The 19297-nt window shown below is 56.8% G+C and overlaps 1 protein-coding gene across 4 annotated transcripts; it reads right to left on the reverse strand.

Moving 5' to 3' along the window:
• Window positions 1-58: 58 nt before the first annotated feature.
• Cc2d1a (coiled-coil and C2 domain containing 1A) lies at window positions 59-19197 on the reverse strand. 4 transcript variants are annotated; one of them, XM_045139179.1, is made up of 29 exons: window positions 18892-19197; window positions 16311-16446; window positions 14723-14835; window positions 14548-14613; window positions 14215-14340; window positions 13887-14109; window positions 11869-11978; window positions 11560-11632; window positions 11363-11434; window positions 11150-11280; window positions 11003-11075; window positions 9869-10002; window positions 9037-9148; window positions 8780-8952; window positions 5794-5916; window positions 5655-5713; window positions 5463-5579; window positions 4272-4345; window positions 4138-4196; window positions 3969-4020; window positions 3708-3807; window positions 3534-3624; window positions 3252-3389; window positions 3106-3167; window positions 1249-1312; window positions 1011-1137; window positions 757-833; window positions 622-669; window positions 59-541 (listed from the first exon to the last, which is right to left on the reverse strand). In XM_045139179.1, the coding sequence occupies exons 1-29, from the start codon at window positions 18949-18951 to the stop codon at window positions 521-523; spliced, it is 2814 nt and encodes a 937-aa protein (XP_044995114.1). In that variant the 5' UTR covers window positions 18952-19197; the 3' UTR covers window positions 59-520. The 4 variants fall into 4 exon arrangements, with proteins under 4 accessions (XP_044995114.1, XP_044995112.1, XP_044995113.1 ...); XM_045139177.1 differs by having other exon boundaries at window positions 3106-3170; XM_045139178.1 differs by having other exon boundaries at window positions 9037-9151.
• Between the last annotated feature and the right edge of the window lie 100 nt (window positions 19198-19297).

Below are 19297 nucleotides of genomic sequence, written 5' to 3' on the forward strand. Positions count from 1 at the left end.
CTGCACCCACTCCCCTCTCCAAGGGGGACTGGGGCTGGCTGGGAAGAATCAGAGAGAACACAGCTGAGCCAGGGGTGGCCTAGGCTGTTTATTGTGTGTGTTGGCCCTCAGGGCCCAGATGGGTCAGTGCAGCCCCTGGGGGCCAGCAGAGCTTTGGCCAGCCTCAGTGGTGTCTTTGAGGAGTGTGAGAGGGCTGTGGGACTAAGGCTGGGAAGGGACAGGAAATAAAGTGCTTGCAGGGGCTCCCGGGATGTGTCCCCGCCACCCTCCCTGCCCCGGATGGATGCCCCAGGTGTGCAAACTGGGCTCTCTGGGATCCAACCAGCCACGCCGGGGCGAGGGGCACCATGGCAGAACACCCCCCCCCACCGGCCAGGCAGGCTCCAGCTGGGCTGCACAGGAGAGCCCAGAACACGCTGTCCGCTGATTGTCTGCGTGGGCGCTGGCTCCGTGGCCCCGCGGTTCTTTCACGCCGAGGCTGTGGGGCCCGCGTGCCAGGGGCTGCCCACCTGGACGGGCCTCACCTGCGGAGCCGCTGCAGCTGGAGGGGAGACTCGGGGGCGTCAGGGGGCCCCACCCCGGCAGCGCACACCCCCCTCCGGCCCACTCCCGGGCGCTCACCTCGCTTTCCACCAGGTTCCGCCGGTACAGGGCCTCCTTGGCAGCCTCCTGGGGGAAATGGGTGCTCAGTGGGCAGTGCTGGCCCCAGCCCCACCCTGCCATCCCTGGAGGACCCCTCGGGCAGACCCAGCTCACCCTGCTGCCATCGTAACCCAGGCGCCGCGCCGCCTCCGTGTAGAAATGCAGCTGGCGCTCCAGATGGGCTGCGTACTCTTAAGGGGCCACAGCAGGAGTCAGGGGAAGGCCGTGGCACCTCCCCTCATTCCGCCCCCAGAACGTGCCCTGCCCTGCTCTCGCGTAGTCCCAGCTTCTCCCTGGACGAGCCCCTCTGCCCGGCACGCATCCCTCCCACCTCCTCCCCGGAACACGTGCCCACGCCCAGCTCCTACCCCTCCGAATGCCAGCGCCCCCCTGCTCCAGCTGCGCCCTCTGCCACTGGCTGCGCTGAACGATGTCTTGGTACTGCTGGGCCACCTCAGGGGGCACAGGACGCCGCGCCTGCCTCAGGGCCAGGATCTGGAGGACACAGAGGGGAGCCGTGAGCGCCGCCCCTCCCCCCCCCCCCGGCCCGTCGGCAGAACCCCCAGTCCCACCCCACGGAGTGCGGTGCGGGGAGCAGGCACCCACCTTCCGCTCAAGTCTCTCTTGATCAAAGGCTAGCACGCTGAGACTGTGCAGGGGCCGCGCTGATCTGCGGGGTACAGACCGGGGTGAGGGGCTGCGAAGACTTTCCCCACCCAGCCCCACTCATTCAGGACAGGCAGGGAGAGCTGGGTACAGACCGAGATGGGACAGACTCATCCCAGGGTCTCAGACCCACAGCCTATGGGGATGAGGTTTGCCCTCCCAGGGCACCGGGATGCCTTGTGGTCAAGGAGTGCTTCTGGAAGGGGGTGGCCAGGCTGGGGCCCGAAGGAATAAGAAGCAAGGGCAGGGGCAGGGGACCTCAGAGGTCAGTGCAAAGTACATATGGTATCAGGCGAGGCGGGGCATGCCTGTCTCAGCATGCTGAGGCAGGAGGGTCACAAGTTGGGGGCCAGCCTGTGCTCTGGGCTACACAGTGGGACCATCTCAACACACGCACATGCACACAGGAAAGAGAAGAAGCCATGTACGCATAGCCACGAATGAGCAAGAGGGGAGGAATAAAGAAAGAGATGGCTGGATATGTTCACAACGATCAGATCACAAAAGCCCTTAAAGATCGAGCTGATAGAATGAAAATACTTAGTAGCAGAGGCCAGCAAGGTAAAAAGGAGACATAAAGGGTAGAGAAAGGAAGAGAGGAGGATACTTAATAGGTTGATATTGTATATATGTAATTACAATGATTGTAATGGGGAGGTAATATGATGGAGAATGGAATTTCAAATGGGAAAGTGTGGGGGTGGGGAGAGAGGGAATTACCATGGGATATATTTTATAATCATGGAAAATGTTAATAAAAATTAAAAAAAAGATCAAGCAAAGCTTAAAATAAATAAATTAAAAAAAAAAAAAACGAGGAGCCGGGCGTGGTAGCGCACGCCTTTAATCCCAGCACTTGGGAGGCAGAGGTAGGAGGATCGCCATGAGTTCGAGGCCACCCTGAGACTACATAGTTAATTCCAGGTCAGCCTGGGCTAGAGTGAGACCCTACCTCGAAAAACCAAAAAAAAAAAAAAAAAACAAAAGCCGGGCGTGGTGGCGCACGACTGTAATCCCAGCACTTGGGAGGCAGAGGTAGGAGGATCGCCATGAGTTCAAGGCCACCCTGAGACTACAGAGTTAATTCCAGGTCAGCCTGGACCAGAGTGAGACCCTACCTCAAAAAAAAAAAAAAAAAAAACAAAAACGAGGGGGCTGGAGAGATGACTTAGTGCTTAAGGCATTTGCCTGCAGAGCCTAAGGACCCAGGTTTGATTCCTCAGGACCCACGTAAAGCCAGATGCACAAGGTGGTGCACGTGTCTGGGGTTTGTTTGTAGTGGCTGAAGGCCTTCACATGCTTGTTTTCTATCTGCCTCTTTCTTTCTCCCTCTCCCAAATAAATATAATACAATAAAACTTAAAAAATAAATGGAGAGATCAGGCTGGAGTTGAATTGAACAGGACCCTCGAGGAAAACGTGGGTGTCAGGGATGGTCTTGGAGCCAGACAAGGATGTATCCAGTGTGGGCCTGACAGGAGACCACAGGAGGGGCTGAGATGAAAAAGGGGTTCACGGGCTGGAGAGATGGCTTAGCGGTTAAGCGCTTGCCTGTGAAGCCTAAGGACCCTGGTTCCAGGCTCGGTTCCCCAGGTCCTACGTTAGCCAGATGCACAACGGGGCGCATGCGTCTGGAGTTCGTTTGCAGAGGCTGGAGGCCCTGGTGCGCCCATTCTCTCTCCCTCTATCTGTCTTTCTCTCTGGGTCTGTCTCTCTCAAATAAATAAATAAATAAAAATTAAAAAAAAAAAAAAAAGAAAAAGGGGTTCACTTGGCCATGGCCTGACCCACACCTACCTGTTTCCTGGGTCCCTTGAAGGGGCTGGCACAGGAGGTGCCTTCCCTTTGGTTCCAGTGACCTGCTTCGGGGCAGACGCAGTCCCGTGAGCGCTGGTCCCCTGGCTGGCCTCCCTCCCTCCCTGGCCAACGAGCAGGTGACCCACATTGGGCATGGCGGCAGGCAAGGGATCGATGACCAGCCACCGCTCAGTTGTCCTCTCCAGCTGCTGCGCGGTCAGTGGCTCTCGGATCCGGACCATCACCTCGAGCCGACCCCCGGTGGGCCGGCGGCCATCCAGGACCTGGGTGGGGCGTGGGACACGGGGGGTCGGGGGCCAGCAGGGCGTGGATCTGGGAGAATGGGGCCACTTCCAGCACGGGAGCCGGTTTGAGTGGCTGCGCACTGGGTGTGCCCAGGTTGGCAGTGGAGGATAGCGCACACTCACCTCCAGAATCTCGTGGACTTCACACGCGGTCTCCAGTGCGTCCAGCTTCAGCTGGGCTGTGCCCAGCACCCGGTCTGTCTTGAACAACCCCCTGCGTGTGGGAGCACACAATGTTCGGCCCAGGCTGTTCCCCTCCCCAGGGCCCACTGGGTGCCCGTGGAGCTGGCTGCTCACCCCTTGTGGACCACTTCGAACTTGATGCCTTTGGTCTGGATGGCCCTTCGGAAGCCGCGGTGCGTGCGATTGATGCAGAGTTTGAACTGCTCCTTGAACTCTGCAGGGCAAGGCAGAGGCAAGGACGCTGACCCGGGGCTAAAACCCAGCACCTTGCGTACCAAGCTCCACCGCCGGGATGCACCGCTGCCCAGACCCTGGTTTGGGGTTATTTCTGCTGCACAGGGCAAGGCAAGGCGGGGCGTGAAGGCCTCCACTCACCAGGCGAGTCTGTGTTCTTTACTACGCTGGTCTTGTCTTTCTGAGCTTCCTCCTGGGTCAGACAGGAGGAGGCCTGAGCAATCAGAGCCCATGCCCGACTCAGGGCTTCCCACCCTCCTTGCCTCGCAGCCCCAGGGACTCCCCTGCAACCCTGTGGCTTCCCACCTACCACATTGGGATACGGGAAGTCGAACCGGACAAAGACATCCAGGTCGCCAGGGGACAGCCCTGCAGGCAGATGAGGGTCAGAGCTGGGGGCAGAATATGGTCCCCTTATGCCCCCCCCAAGGACCACGCCCTCACCTGCAGGTGTGGGTAAATTGATGCTCTTCACAATAAACAGGAGCATGTCATTGCTGCTCAGGTCGGGAAAGATCCTTCCGGCGGTGGGGAAACACACAGGTACCTCAGGCCCTGCCTGTGCACCCTTGGTGGGATGGGAACCCCCCCCTTCCAGCGAACTCTGGGGTGTCTCAACTTCTAGGCTCGGGGTGTAGAATCAGACAAGGTGGACATGTTTTGTGCGTGTGTGTGTGCATGCGCGCACATGTGGACATGTTCCATGGTGCACGTGTGGAGATCGGAGCCCTTGGCACACGCGTTTGGTCCTTGCCCTCTACCTGAGCTGGGACGGGGCTGTAAACACGGGCCTGGCTGGCCACAAGCTCCAGGATTCCCCTGGCTCCACCGCCCACTGCCGCACGCATGGCGGGATTACAGACAGGTGCAAGTACAGATATGTATGTGTGTGCCCCTCTGGGTGGGGGCTTTACGTGACTTCTGGTGACAGAAGCTATGGTCGCCTGGCTTGGACAGGGAGCGCTTCAGCCCGCTGAGTCACCTCCCGGGCCCCCAAATTGGTTCTCTGCACCTCCCCGTTGCCTGAAGTTTGGGTTCTCTGTTCAGTGTGCGCGTGTGTACAAGCGTGCCTAAGCCTCTTGCGGCAAATGGAACGCCAGACACGGTGCCACTTTTTTTGCGTCTGGCCTTGTGTGTGTGGCTTGGGAACTGAACGCAGGCTGGCAGCCTTTGCAAGCGGGTGCCTTTACCTGCCGAGCCGTCTCTCCAGCCCACAGGTGTGCCCGTATTCACGTGGCACCTACTATGTGCTAGACAACCTTCCCTTTCCTCAGCACCTACTATGTGCAGCATAGGTGCTGTGGGGCCATCCCTAATGTTCGAGTCCTGGCACGTGCCAGCCAGTGCCTGGCTGTGGGAGGCCGCCACTGTGACAGTCCTTTGCGAGTAACCCACCCTGCCCTTGGCAGTGCCTGGGGAAGTTCCCTTCTCTTGATTCTTGGAGTCCTTCGAGACAACAGCCAAGGCCCTAACTGCTGGGAGACCTTCCATTCGCTTCTGGTGATGTCTGCACGTCTGTGTTCCCCTAGTCACCCAAACTCCTGCCCAGGGGTAAGGCCTGCGGGAGCTGGGGTCGGGGGTGGGGTCACAGGGGCCTCCCCGGGGGCAGCCCCACCGCGAGGCATCAGGCCCTACTTGATGACACTGATGGTCCTCTGCTCAAAGCGGGCGGTGGGCGTGGACAGGCCTCGGGCGAAGGCTTGCTTCAGGGTGTCCATGCTTCGCTTACAGTCTTCTGCCAGCCTCTCAAACCTGCGCAAGAGGCCCTACTAGGTTCCTGGTCTGGGCTGGGCCACGGTGCCAGGGCAGGTGGGGCGAGGCACTTACTTGCTGGTTTCGGCAATGTTGCCCAGGTGGGTGAACTGGGCCGAGTGGTTCAGACACATCTGGAAGGGAAGGCATGGGGGTGGGTGGCAGGCCAGGAACCTGGGGTGCCCGCCAGCCGGGGGGGGGGGGTAGGCCTCACCTCATGCTGCTGCCTCAGGAGCTTGGTGAGCTCGCCGTAGCGCCGGGCGGACTCCTGAGACAGGCCCGGCCCCGGCCGCTGCACGAGCGCGAAGTCATCTTTGTTCACGGGGGCAGGCGGCACCTGCATGGATGAGGCTGCAAGTGGGCTACCTCGGGCTCACTGTCCCGTTCCCTTCCCCCGCTGTCTCCTCCTGGGTCCTTGCTGACATGCGTCCCTCTTTCAACATGGACCACTGTCTACTGACCCCCAATGTGTAGGGGCTCTGCTCAGTGGCAGTGAATAATGACAACCTGGAATGGTGACATGTGTCTATAATAATCCCAGCACTTGGGAGGCTGAGACAGGAGGAACGCGAGTTCAAGGACAGCCTAGACTACTTTGTAAGTTCAAGGTCAGCCTGCACTAAATAGTGAAGCTGTAACTCAGGAAACCAAAAGCAGTCGGGCGTGGTGGCACATGCCTTTAATCCCAGCCCTTGGCAGGCGGAGGTAGGAGGATCGCCATGAGTTCGAGGCCACCCTGAGACTACAGAGTGAATTCCAGGTCAGCCTGGGCTAGAGTGAGACCCTACCTCAAAAGACCAAAAAAAAAAAAAAAAAGAAACCAAAAGCAAAATTTACTTTACAAAGACAAGAGGGGCCTAGAGAGATGGCTTAGCGGTGAAGGCGTTTGCCTGCAAAGCCAAAGGACTCAGGTTTGATTCCCCAGGACCCACATTAGCCAGACGCACAAGGGGGCGCATGTGTCTGAAGTTTGTTTGCAGTGGCTGAAGGCCCTGGCGCACCTATTCTCTCTCTCTTCCTCTCTCGCTCTCTGCCTCAAATAATAATAATAATAATAATAATAATAATAATAAATATTTTTTTTTAAAGACAAGACAAGAGGGAGCAAGGTGAGTCGGTATCTGGGGGGAGGGCAGTTCGTGCACACGCCTCAAGGTTGGGGTGGCTGCTGTTTGAGGACAGTGAGGCAGGGTGAGGTCCGATGCAAGACCGCGCAGGCATCAGCAGACCTGTCGCTTGTGGTCTCGACTACAACACGTACCCCACGAAGGGAACGGCACACGTCCCATAAGGTGTTCACACAAGTTTTCCCTTTCTTTTTGCTTTTTTTTTTTTGGTTTTTCAAGGTAGGGTCTCACTGTGGCCCAGGCTGACCTGGAATTCACTATGGAGTCTCAGGGTGGCCTCGAACTCACGGCGATCCTCCTCCCTCTGCCTCCCGAGTGCTGGGATTAAAGGCGTGCGCCACCACGCCCGGCTCGTACAAATCTTCTATCATGGACACTGTTCTGTGACAAGTGACTGCCTGGCTTTCTCTGCTCTCATTTCTCCAAGGACAAGAGTGAGGCCCAGGGTCAGGGCTGCCACTGTGGTTGAGCCTGCGAACGGGCTGCCTGGGTCTGATCCCCTTCCTAGTGACGTGGTGATGTGTGAGGCTGGCTGCACAGCACCTCAACACACTACGTGTCCAGACCCCTCGGCAGCCAGATGTGGCCATGGTGACTTTACCCTGGCCAATGGGAGACGAGCCAAAGGGAAGTCATTTCCTTTAAGGGAAACTGCTCTGCCTTTTCCTTTCTGCGCCTTCTGTGTGCAGGAAGCAACGTGGTGCTCTTCCAGTTTGGACCTGTGTGGACAGGAATGAGGCCCTGGCGTGCACCACAGCGAAACCATGAGAAGCAAGGTCTCAGAGGGCACCTGCTGCAGAGCTCAGCCTGCCCTGAGTGGGACCCTAGGAAACAAATGCATTTCTGCGACTGTCTTTTCATTATTTATTTATTGTTTTTTTTTCCTTAATTGGTTTTACTTATTTACTAGAGAGAGAGAGAGAGAATGGACACACCAGGGCCTCCAGCCAGCCACTGCAAACAAACTCCAGATGCATTCGCTCCCTTATGCGCCTGGCTTAAGTGGGTTCTGGAGAATTGAACCAGGATCCCTTGGCTTTGCAGGCAAAAACCTTAACTGCCAAACCATCTCTCTAGCCCTGTTTTTTTGAGGTAGGATTTCACACTAGCCCAGGCTGACCTGGAATTCACTATGTAGTCTCAAACTCATGGTGATCCTCCTATTTCTGCCTCCTGAGGGCTGGGATTAAGGGTGTGCACCACCAAGCCAGGCTAATTTATTGTTTTTTAAAAAAGTATTTTTTTTTATTTATTTGAGAGACAGAGGCAGAGAGAGAGAGAGAGAGAGAGAGAGAGAGAGAGAATGGGCATGCCAGCCACTGCAAACAAACTCCAGATGCATGTGCCACCTTGAGCATCTGGCTTATTGGGTCCTGGAGAGTTGAATCGAGATCCTTTGGCTTTGCAGGCAAATGCCTTAACAGCTAAGCCATCCCCCCAACCCTATTTATTGCTTTTTTGAGGTAGGGTCTCGTTCTAGCCCAGGTTGACCTGGAATTCACTACATAGTCTCAGGCTGGCCTTGAACTCACTGCAATCCTTCCTCCTACATCAGCCTCTTGAGTGCTGTGAATAAAGGCGTGCACCACCACGCCAGGCCCGGCTCTTCTTTTTTTTTTTTTGGTTTTTCGAGGTAGGGTCTCACTCTGGCTCAGGCTGACCTGGAATCCACTATGTAGTCTCAGGGTAGCCTCGAACTCACGGTGATCCTCCTACCTCTGCCTCCTGAGTGCTGGGACTATAAAGGTGTGCGCCACCACACCAGACCTGGCTCTTATTTTTTTAAACTGCATCTCATGTGACCCAAATCGACCTGAAAGACTGTACAGCTAAGGGTGGCTCTGACCTTCCCATCCTCCTGCCTCCACACCCCACACCCAGGGTCTATGATCCCGGAGCCCAGGGCTTTGTGCGGGTGGGTGGGGCCAGCGTTCCACCAGGAGCTACATCTTCAGCACTCCCCACCCCCTTGTGTCTTGTCACGGAATCTTAGCCTGGACCCCTGACTGCTGCGCTGCGGGTCTCGCGGCTGCTAGCGGCCCACAGGCACCTGCACGGGCCGGAAGGGCTCACCTTGGCGATGTCCACGGGCAGCCCGTTGCGGGAGGCTTCCAGCATGGGCTCCAGCCCCTTGGCCTGGCGCAGGAGCAGCTTGGCCCCTTCCACGTCGTTCTTCTGCTTGGCGCGCAGCGCGGCTTTCAGGAGCTGCTTCTTGCGGCCGTCCAGGAAGGCCAGCTGCTGCTGGGCTGTGGGCGCAGGGCCTCAGCGAGCCTGCCTGACCGGTGAGGCCAGGCAGGCTGACCAGCAGCAGCGCAGGGGCAGGCACTTACCCCTGGTGGACGTGCCCTTGGGGGCGGCCTTGCCTGCGGAGGCAGATCCTGCGGGGGGTGCCTTGGCGGCTGGGGCCTTTGGCTGGGTCGTGGGGGGTGCAGGGCTGTTTGGCTGCTGGGGACAGAGACAAGTCAGGGCGTGCCCAGGGCCGGAGATGAGCCCCTGCCAAGGGTCAGGGCCCAAGGCTAACAAGAACTTAGGTCAGTTTGTGTCGTAATATGATTTTTGTTTTGTTTTTGCTTATTGAGGTAGGGTCTCGCTCTAGCTCATGCTGACCTGGAATTCACTATGTAGTCGCAGGGTGGCTTTGAATTCACAGCGATCCCCCTATCTCTGCCTCCCGAGCTCTGGGACTAAAGGTGTGTGCCACCATGTCCAGCAGTAAACACTGGTTTTTTTTTTTTTTTTTTTTTTGGTTTTTCGAGGTAGGGTCTCACTCTGGCTCAGGCTGACCTAGAATTCACTATGTAATCTCACTGTGGTCTCAAACTCTCGGGGATCTTCCTACCTCTGCCTCCTGAGTGCTGGGATTAAAGGCGTGCACCTCCACACCTGGCTTTTTTTTTTTTTTTTGATTTAGGGTCTCATGTGTCACAGACTGGCCCCGACAAACTTAAATTCCTGATCCTCTTGCCTCAGCCTCCCCAGTGCTAGGATGAGAGAGGCAGGTGCCACTAAGCCTGGCTTGTCACTGGCACTGGACACTCCCACGGTCCTGTTCTGGCTAACTGTAACGGCGGAGGGAACTGTGATCCCCATTCTACAGATGCAGTGACTGAGGCTGCCCGTGGCTGTTTGTCACAGCATGTGCCCCACCTCAGCCCCTCGAACCTTCTTAGGCCCCTCATCCTCGTCATCCTCTGGCCCTTCATCCTGGTTGGCCAACCTCATGGCAGTTTCCAGGACTCCCACCAGGCTCTGCTGGGCAGGCTCGGAGCTCTCCAGGCCCTGGATAGGGGGGAAGCCTGGTGGGAAGGACAGGGAAGGACAGGTCAGGGGGGAGCGCCCTCCTACTGTTAGCTCCTCTGCCAATCACGGCGTCTCAGGCCTTTGCCTTTGACACAGGGCCCAGGCTACGGCAGAGGTTGGTGCTGAACTCCTGAACCTCCTGCCTCAGCCTCCTGGAGGCCGGGATGACAGGTGTGTGTACCACTACACCTAGCCCTGCTTTTTTTGTTTGTTTGGTTCTTCGAGGCAGGGTCTCGCTCTAGCCCCGGCTGACCTAGAATTTACTCTGGAGTCTTAGGGTGGCCTTGAACTCACGGCGATCCTCCCACCTCTGCCTCCCGAGTGCTGGGATTAAAGGGGTGCGCTGCCACGCCTGGCCGAACTTGTTTGGTTTTTTTACGGTGCTAGAGGTGGAACCTGGGACCCTGGGCAGGTCTCACTGACTCCTCCTCTCCTGTCTTTTCAGTAAGGCACTGTCAACAGACCCTGCAGCCCTTTAGGCTGTTCGGCCTCTCTCGGGAGACCACACAGGTCTTGGCCAGGCTCCAAGAAACTATGTGAGGAGGTGGACCTGAGCCCCTGCTCCCATAGTGGGCAGCTCTGAGAACCTGGAGGTTCCCATCCCACTGGGGGCTAGTGAGGGGATGAGGGGGGTTTCTGGAAAACCCAAGCCTGAGAATGGAGGTGTGAAGAGAACGCAGAAAGTTGGGGGAGGAGGAACCGCGGGCGGGTGGAAGAGCAGGCTCTCCAAAACCACCCCGATTTTGAGTGTTTGCCACGCTCCCTGGTGTAAACGCTTCCGGCACGGGCACCGTGAAGAAGTTTGCAAAACTCCCGAGTGAGCAGCCACAGGCCACCGGGAACAGCACAAGCAGTGGACGGGGCAGGGCTGGCTTGGGTGTGGAGCCTACCTGGCACGGAGGAGGTGATGCACGGGTGCGGCCTACTCAGGGAGAGGCCAGCGTGGGGTGGGGGGGGATACCAAAGGAGAAGCCTACCCAGTGGGGCATGGCCTACCTGGGGGCACAGGCAACTCGGTAACCTCCACGGTGCGGCCAGCCTTGTGCGCTCGGATGGCGTCTTGGTATTGCTGTGGGGCACACAGGCGTTAGGGGGACGCGGGAAGGGCCTCCGGGGGCCCGCCCTCACGCCCCTCCAGGGCACCTTGACGATGCGCTCATGCATGCGCGCCTTCCGCTGGTCGCCCTTGGCCTTGGCCTGGGCTGCGGCCGTGTAGTACCGCTCCATCCTCTGCTCCAGTGCCTCCAGGAGGGAATGAGGGGGTGCGGGAACCTCTGGGCCAGGAGAGACGGGCGGGTTAAAGGTCTAAGGGAAGCAGCTGCCCCGGCCAGCCCCAAGGTGTCCCAGCAGCCTTACCTGGTACGGTAGGTGCTGTGGTGGGCGTGGCAGGTTGAGGTGCAGGAGATAAGGGCTCTGGGTGCAGCTGGTCTGGGGACGGAGAGGTCCAGTCCAGTGAGGGGCTGGCTCGGTGGCCTCAGGCCTGGCCAGTGGGGATGGCCAAACCGGGGAGAACTTAAGAGGAGTGGTCGGGAGGGTGCAGGACGGGGCCTCACCTGGTGGAGGGGGCAGGCCGGACAGGTCCACTGGTTCCCCTCTGCTCAAGGCCTCCAGCACTGCATCGAAGCTCTGCGAGGAGGTGGGAAGAGGAGGGAGAGTTGCGGCGGGGAGCGCAACCCCACGAAGATCCCCAGGCTGCCGATGACGGGGGGGCTTTACTCCCTCCCCTGAGCCACCGTGTTCTGCCTGGGCATCACACCCACTGCACAGAGGAGGTAAGCTGAGGCACAGCAGGGGATTCAAGTTCGGGGCTTCCTGACTCAAGTGCTGGAAGGAAGCACTGTGCCCTCTGGCCCCGGGCGCACCTTGGCCACGCGGAAGTATCTGGCGGCGGCCGCGGTATCCCCCTGCTGCTTGGCGTGCAGGGCAGCAAGCTTGTACTCCCGCTGGCGGCTCTGCAGCTGGGCCAGGGGGCCTGGAAAGGAACACACGCGCGCGAGCGCGCGCGGAAGACTTGGGAAGCTTCCTGGGGCCAGGCCCAAATCACCTCACAAACAAAGGCGGCTCTGGGCCCATTTTACAGATGGGAAGATTGAGGTCCAGTGAGGGGGCACTGCCTGGCCAAAGATTTAACACCTGGCCCACTGGAGTTTTATCCCCAGGGGAATTCTGGAAGACTCTGTAGATATAACTTTTTGGTGTGTGTGTGTTTTCTTTTCTTTTTTTTTTTTTTTTTCCAAGATATGGCTCTCACTCTAGCCCAGGCAGACCTGGAATTCACTATGTAGTCCCAGGCTGGCCTCCAATTCAACAGCCATCTTCCTACCTTGGAACCCCCCCCCCCCCAACCCCCTGAGTGCTGGGATTAGAGACATGTGCCACTACGCCTGGCTAGTAAGACATTCTTATTTTTCTTTTCTTTTCTTTCCCTTCCTTGAGGCAGGGCCTCACTATGCTAGTCCAGCTGCCAGGGAACTCACTCTATAGCCCAAGCTGGCCTTGAACTCACAGCAATGTTCCTACCTCAGCCTCCACAGTACTGGGATTACAGATGTTGGCACCACCCCAGGTGGAGATCCTTTTCTCCCTGTGATGTCTGGGGAAGGGAACCAGGGCCTCCCACAAGCTAGGCAACTGCACTACTGCTGAGTCCTGGCCCACCCAGCACCAGTCTGGAAATCAAATGTATTTTAACTACCAGAGAAACTGAAAACTCACCACCATTTACTTATTTGCTTAAATCAAGGTAAAATACAAAACATGAATCTTGCTGCCTTACCACTGGCTTTTCTCTTTTTTTAAATTAAAAAAAGAAAATTTTGTTTATTTGCAAACGGGGGGGGGGGCGGGAGGGGCAGTGGGCATGCCAGGGTCTCCAGCCACTGCAAATGAACTCCAGATGCATGTGCCACGTTGTGCATCTGGCTTTATGTGGGTACTGGGGAACTGAACCCAGGTCGTTAGGCTTTGCAGGCAAATGCCTTAATTACTAAGCTATCTCTCCAGCTCTTTTTTTTTTTTTTTTAATATGTTTTAATCATTTATTTGAGACAGAGAAAGAGGTAGAGAGAGAGAATGGGCACATGAGGGCCTCCAGCCACTGCAAATGAACTCCAGATACACGTGCCACCTTGTGCAGCTGGCTAATGTGGGTCCTGCGGAATCCAACCAGGGTCCTTTGGCTTTGCAGGCAAGCGCCTTAACCACTAAGCTATCTTCTCCAACCCTCTAAAAATTTACTTTAGAACATTTTATTTATTCGAGAGAGGGAGGCAGACAGGGAAAAGGGACACCAGGGCCTCCAGCCACTGCCAACAAACGCCACACATGCTACCTGGTGCGCCTGGCTTTCTGCGGTACTGGGGAATCGAGCCTGAGTCCTTTCCCTTTGCAGGTGAGTGCCTTACCCGTCAAGCCGTCTCTCCAGACCCTCCTTTCTCTTCCTGTGACATCCCACAACGCAGTCCAGGCTGACTTCTGATTGCCTCAGTCTACTGCGGGCCACCACACCTGGCTCATCTTCACTTAGGTTTCTGGGGCGGTATACTCATTCACCTGATGCCGCTTATTCCCACCACCACCTCTAAAACCTGCTCGTCTTCCTGAGCTCCAACTCTGCCCCACTGGACATTCACCCCAGCCCGTCCTTGCTGCTCTACTTCCTGCCTCTGGGGGCCATCAACTCTGAAAGCTCCCGTGGGGTGGACTCGGTCTCTATGTCCCCCAGTGACCGGCTATTTCCCTCTGGGTCCTGCTCGGCTGGGCTGGAGCAGGCTCTAACATCCCCTTCCTTTTCTGGCCAAATCTTCTACGGCTGCGTGGCCTCTATTGTATGGCCCATGAAGAATCCACACGGTTTCTGCAACACCCGTCCCCTGCCTACCTGGGGACAGCTGGGGCTTGGCGCTGGCCGGGGTGGCGGCGGGAGGGGCGTCCGGGGTGATCCTGGGCTCTGGGGCTGGTAGGTTCATGAGGGATGGCTGAGGAGGCGCTGGGGTGTGGGTTGGGGTAGCCGCTGGGCCCCTCCCCACAGCCACCGGTGGCGGGATGTCCCCTTCGTCGATAGCATCGCCCTTCCGGATGGCTGCCAGCAGGTTTTCCAGTGTCTGGGACAGGACACGAGCGTGGGTTTGGGAGAAATCGGGAGCTGGGTGCTCTTGGGGGGAAGAGGTCAGTGTTGGGTCGTGGCACCCTGCCCTGACCCGGCTCACCTTGAGCCCCCTGTCATACCGCCGCACCTTGGCACTGTGGCCAGCTTGCTTGGCGCTGTCCACAGCCGTCTGGTAGAGGGCCAGCCTCTCTTGCAAGGTGGCCTCCAACCCCGGGTTGGGGTTCAGCTGCAGGAAGAACGGGGACATAGTATGGAAGGTTAACACCACTCGAGACCACCCCGGCCAGCCCTCCTGGTGTGACCACGGGCGGAAGTCAGTCTCTGCAGAAGAAACTGGGGCGGGCTGGCCATCACGTCACCCGCCTGAGGTCACGGGCTGTGAAGGAGAAGGGTTAGCCCCACACGCCCGTCTCATGGTTCACAGGAGGTGTACCTGGGTCACAGGGGGAGGGGGCTCCAAAACCTTCTGCTCTTCTCCGAGGACTTCATTGAGTTCTGCCTGCGGGGGACGAGCCAGGGTGAGACGTGCTAGTCGCTGCCCTGGGGTAGTCGCTGCCCTGGGGGATGGGGAGCCCCCCCCCCCCCCCCCCCGCGCGCCCTGTGCTCACCAGCAGGTCGTCGTCAGCCTCCACATCATCCTCGTCCGTCCCCTCCTCATCCTCATCTGGGTCTCTCATGCACAGCTTAGCCATCCTCTCTATGGCCTCCATTGGCAGGGGACCTGGGTGGCAGGGGGCACACCCCAGCTAGCACAGGATGCTCCCAGAACCCAGCCCCCCAATCTTCTTTTTATTTATGTATTTATTTATTTGACAGAGAGAGAGAGAGAGAGAATGGGCGCGCCAGGGCCTCCAGCCATGGCAAATGAACTCCAGATGCGTGCGCCCTCTTGTACATCTGGCTAACGTGCGTCCTGGGGAACTGAACCTGGGTCGTTTGGCTTTGCAGGCAAACACCTTAAGCACTAAGCCATTCCTCCAATTCCCCCCCCCCCCTTTTTTTTTTTTGGTTTTCGAAGTACAGTCTCACTCTATCTCAGTCTGACATGGAATTCACTACGTAGTCTCAGGGTGGCCTAGAACTTGTGGCGATCCTCCTACCTCTGCCTCCTGAATGCTGGGATTAAAGGCGTGCGCCACCACGCCTGGCTCCCAATCTTTTTTTTTTTTTTTTTTAAGAAAACACATTTATTTATTTAACAGAGAGAAACAGGGACAGGAGAGAGAGAAAGAGAGAGAGAGTGGGTACGCCAGGGCCTCCAGACACTGCAAATGAACTCCAGATGCGTGCGCAAGCTTGTGCATCTGACTTATGTGGGTCCTAAGGAATCGAACCTGGGTCCTTTGGCTTTGCAGGCCAAGTGCCTTAACCGCTAAGCCATCCCTCCAGCCTCCCAATAGTGACATGCAAGGCTGTGACAAGTGATGCAGCCAGCAAAGGGGCCAGCAGATGCCCTTCCCTGTCTACCCATATGCCCCACTGTTCCTGGGCCCTCATGGCCCAGTGCCGCCCACCAACACTGACCTCATCTCTCTCTCTCTGTCTTTTTTTTTAGGTAGGGTCTTGCTGTAGCCCAGGCTGAGCTGGAATTCTCTCAGTAGTTTCAGGGTGGGCTGGAGTTCACAGCGATCCTCCTACCTCTGCCTCCCAAAGGCTGGGATTAAAGATGTGTGCCACCACGCCTGGCCTCATCTCTCTCTCTCTTTTTTTTTTAGAACACTTCTTTATTTTGTTTTTTTTTTTGAGGTAGGGTCTTATTCTAGCCCAGGCTGATGTGGAATTTACTACATAGTCTCAGGCTGGCCTCGAACTCACGGCAATCCTCCTACCTCTGCCTCATAAGTGCTGGGATTAAAACGTGTGCCACCACGCCCAGTAAGACACTGCATTTAACGCCTACATACTGCTGACCAGTTAACACTGAACTCCAGGCCAATGAAACAGTCACGGCCACAGAAACCAAGCTTAGCCAGCACCCAAGGCTCACCACAGCCATCTTTGCGCTTTGAAATACCGTGGTTAAGACTTTGCTTGTCCATTGGGGGCCATTTTGAATAGCGAAACTCACCAGGAAAATGCACAAAAGAGAAAGCAGGTCAGGAAAGAAAGGAAACCAAGTCCCGTCCAAGGCCCAGCTCTGAGCCCAGCGTACAGCAAGAGGGCCCAACCTGCCCACCGGCGTGTTGGGCAACCCACCTTTGCCTCCGAGCTTCTCTATGGATGGTGGCTGGCCCCCCACCAAGGCCAGGAACTCGGCCTCCAGCTCCTCATCATTGACTTCGTCCTCAGGAATCATCAGGCCGTCGGGGGAGATGTCAACAAGCAGGCCAAGCTGTGGGGACAGCGAGGGTCCCCTCAGGATTTGGACATACCTCTTAGCCAGATGCAGCCGGAAGTCCCGAGGGAAGGCAGGCACCCAAGTGCTTCCCTGGGGCGGGGCCAGGAGCCTGCAACAGGCTCGGCAGTATTCAACAGCTACCCCAGCCCTCTGACCCAGGTATACGAGGCAACAGGCAGCTGCAACACATGCAGCTCCCTGCTTGGAGCCCACGCTAGCCAAGTCACTGGGAAGCTCACGCCTTGTCCAAAGGGAAACTACTCTGCACCCATGGGCTCTTTCCTCTCGAACAGGGCATGCAGGAAGAGCAATCAGAAGCATGTAGGGGGCGTGGCTCAGTGTGGCTGAGGGGCGGGGGGTGTGGCTCATCATGGGAGATCCTGCCTGGGAACCCCCTTGCTGGCTCAGTCTTGGAGCCTGGCATGTATGTGCAAGACCCTCGTTTCCAACTCCAGCACAACAAAGACAATCAGTCAACAAATGCCCAGATAACAACACTGTGTTAAGTCGGAAACGGGTCTTTTTGCTGTAGACCTGTCTTCCTGACTTGATTTAATGACTAATCTAAATGTGGGAATATTATAATGCCTTTCATGAAGTTGTTCTGTCTGTAGGTTAAAACTGGCCAAATGCTGCCAATTATGCATTGCTGCCTGTGATGGTTAGTATTTTAATTGTCAACTTGACAGGATCTACAATCCCCTGAGACAGGACTGGAGAGATGGCACAGCTGTTAAGGCACTTGCCTGTGAAACCTGGGGATCCAGGTTCAATTCCCCAGGACCCACATAAGCCAGATGCACAAGGTGGTACATGTGTCTAGAGTTTGTCTGCAGTGTCTAGAAGCCCTGGCACACCCATTCCCCCCCCACACACACCTTTCTACCTCTATCTATCACAAATATAATTTTAAAAAAAGAAAGAAAAAGAACCAGGCATGGTGGAGGACGCCTTTAACCCCAGCACTCGGGAGGCAGAGGTCAGAAGATCTCTGAGAGTTCAAAGCCACCCTGAGATTACACAGTGAATTCCAGGTCAGCCTGAGATAGAGTGAGACCCTATCTTGAAAAACAAAAAATAAAATAAAATTTAAAAAATAGAATCACTTGAGACAAATCTCTAAGCATGACTGTGAAATTAGGTTAGTTGAGGTGGAAAGAACCACCCAGAATGCAGGTGGGACCATCCCATGAACAGGGGGTCCTGGACTGAATAAAAAGGGCGCTGGCCAGGCGTGGTGGCACACGCCTTTAATCTCAGCACTCGGGAGGCAGAGGTAGGAGGATTGCCGTGAGTTCAAGGCCACCCTGAGACTACATGGTGAATTCCAGGTCAGCCTGGGCTACAGCGAGACCCTACCTCGAAAAAAATAAAAATAAATAAATAAATAAATAAAAGGAGGGGGTGCCGGGCATGGTGGCGCACGCCTTTAATCCCAGCACTCGGGAGGCAGAGGTAGGAGGATCGCCGTGAGTTCGAGGTCACCCTGAGACTACATAGTGAATTCCAGGTCAGCCTGGGCTAGAGTGAGAGCCTACCTCGAATAACCAAAAAAAAAAAAGGAGGGGGAAACTGAGCACTGCCTTTCACTGCACTTAGTTTCCGGACTGTTAATGTGGATATGATTGTCTCCTGTTTCTGCCACTGTGATGGACTTGAGCCTTTAACTATAAGCTGAAAGGAACCCCTCCGACCTTAAATTGCTTCTTGTTTGGTATTTGGTCCCAAGAACAAGAAGAGTAACTTCAATATATCCACTTACTAGAAATAACAACATTTTTTTTTTTTTTTTTTGGAGACAGGAGCTCACGCTTTAGCGGAGGCTGTCTTGACCTCACTATGTAGTCTACATAGACAAGGTTGGCCTTGAACTCATGGTGATCCACCAGCCTCGGTATCCCGCGTGCTGGGATTAAAGGCATACACCCCCACCACCGCAACAACAGTGCTGTTGAGGCAGGGATTCGCTGAGATGAGCCCTACATTCTATCAAAGCCGAGAAATATCAGACTCCCGCAGAGGGCGTGAGGCCGGGAGCAAATGAGGTGCCTTAGGAATACAGCTCTGGATTTGCCCTTAGCTCCGGTCAGGCTGTTAGGCTCATTCCTGAGACCTTGGTCAGATGTTTTCATTTCTCTGAGCCTCAACGTCCTCATCTGTACAATGGCAATAAGGAGCATGCGGCCTGAGCAGGCTGATGCCCCTCCCTAACTGGAGCAGCTGTAGCAACAGGTGTGCCCCGAATCGAGGGTGGGGAGCCACAAGCTGTGGGGTGGCCAAGGCCGGTAGGCCTCACTATATGGACAGCCAGTCTCACCGAGGGGCGGGGGCCCGGGTTCATCTGGCGGGTGAGGGGGGCGGGGATCAGACTTACCTGGGGGGAGGTGGGGCCCTCCCCTGAGCTGGGGGGTGGGAAGAGCCAGACAGGAGTCAACTTACCTGGCGGGCAGCGGCAGCGCCCCGGCCCGGGGGTCCTGGTGGTCCCTTCCTCTTGTGCATCTTCTTAGGCTTGATGCCTGGACCACCAGTCCCGGCACCTGGCCTGGCCCTGCCTCCTCGTCCTCCTCCTCCTTCTCGGAGGGACGGTCTCCGCGCACGCGCTGTTCCTGAGCCCTGCGTCCCGTGTCGCTACGACGCGACCCCTGAACCCCGGCGCCCTCGCCTCCCCCGGGGGAGGTGGCTGCTCCACTTCCGCCTTGGGCCTTCGGGTGCCTCAACCCCGAGCGTGGCCACTGGATTCGCTAGGATCGCCGTGGGGAGACTACAACTCCCGGCGGCCACCGCGCCGCGCCGGCGCACGCGCCTTGCGCAGGGGAGGAGCCGCGGGGGACTGCGTGGGAAGCGG

The sequence above is a fragment of the Jaculus jaculus genome, chromosome 21, assembly GCF_020740685.1.
Source record: "Jaculus jaculus isolate mJacJac1 chromosome 21, mJacJac1.mat.Y.cur, whole genome shotgun sequence".
NCBI lineage: Eukaryota > Metazoa > Chordata > Mammalia > Rodentia > Dipodidae > Jaculus > Jaculus jaculus.

Bases quoted from the DNA above. Each gene is read 5' to 3' on its own strand.
- Cc2d1a (XM_045139176.1), bottom strand. From the start codon at position 18,951: ATGCACAAGAGGAAGGGACCACCAGGACCCCCGGGCCGGGGCGCTGCC. The intron at 14,110-14,214 runs GTGAGCCGGGTC...GTCCTGTCCCAG, and splicing joins GGTATGACAGGGGGCTCAAG to ACACTGGAAAACCTGCTGGC. The intron at 10,003-11,002 runs GTAGGCCATGCC...CCTTCCCACCAG, and splicing joins CGAGTTGCCTGTGCCCCCAG to GCTTCCCCCCTATCCAGGGC.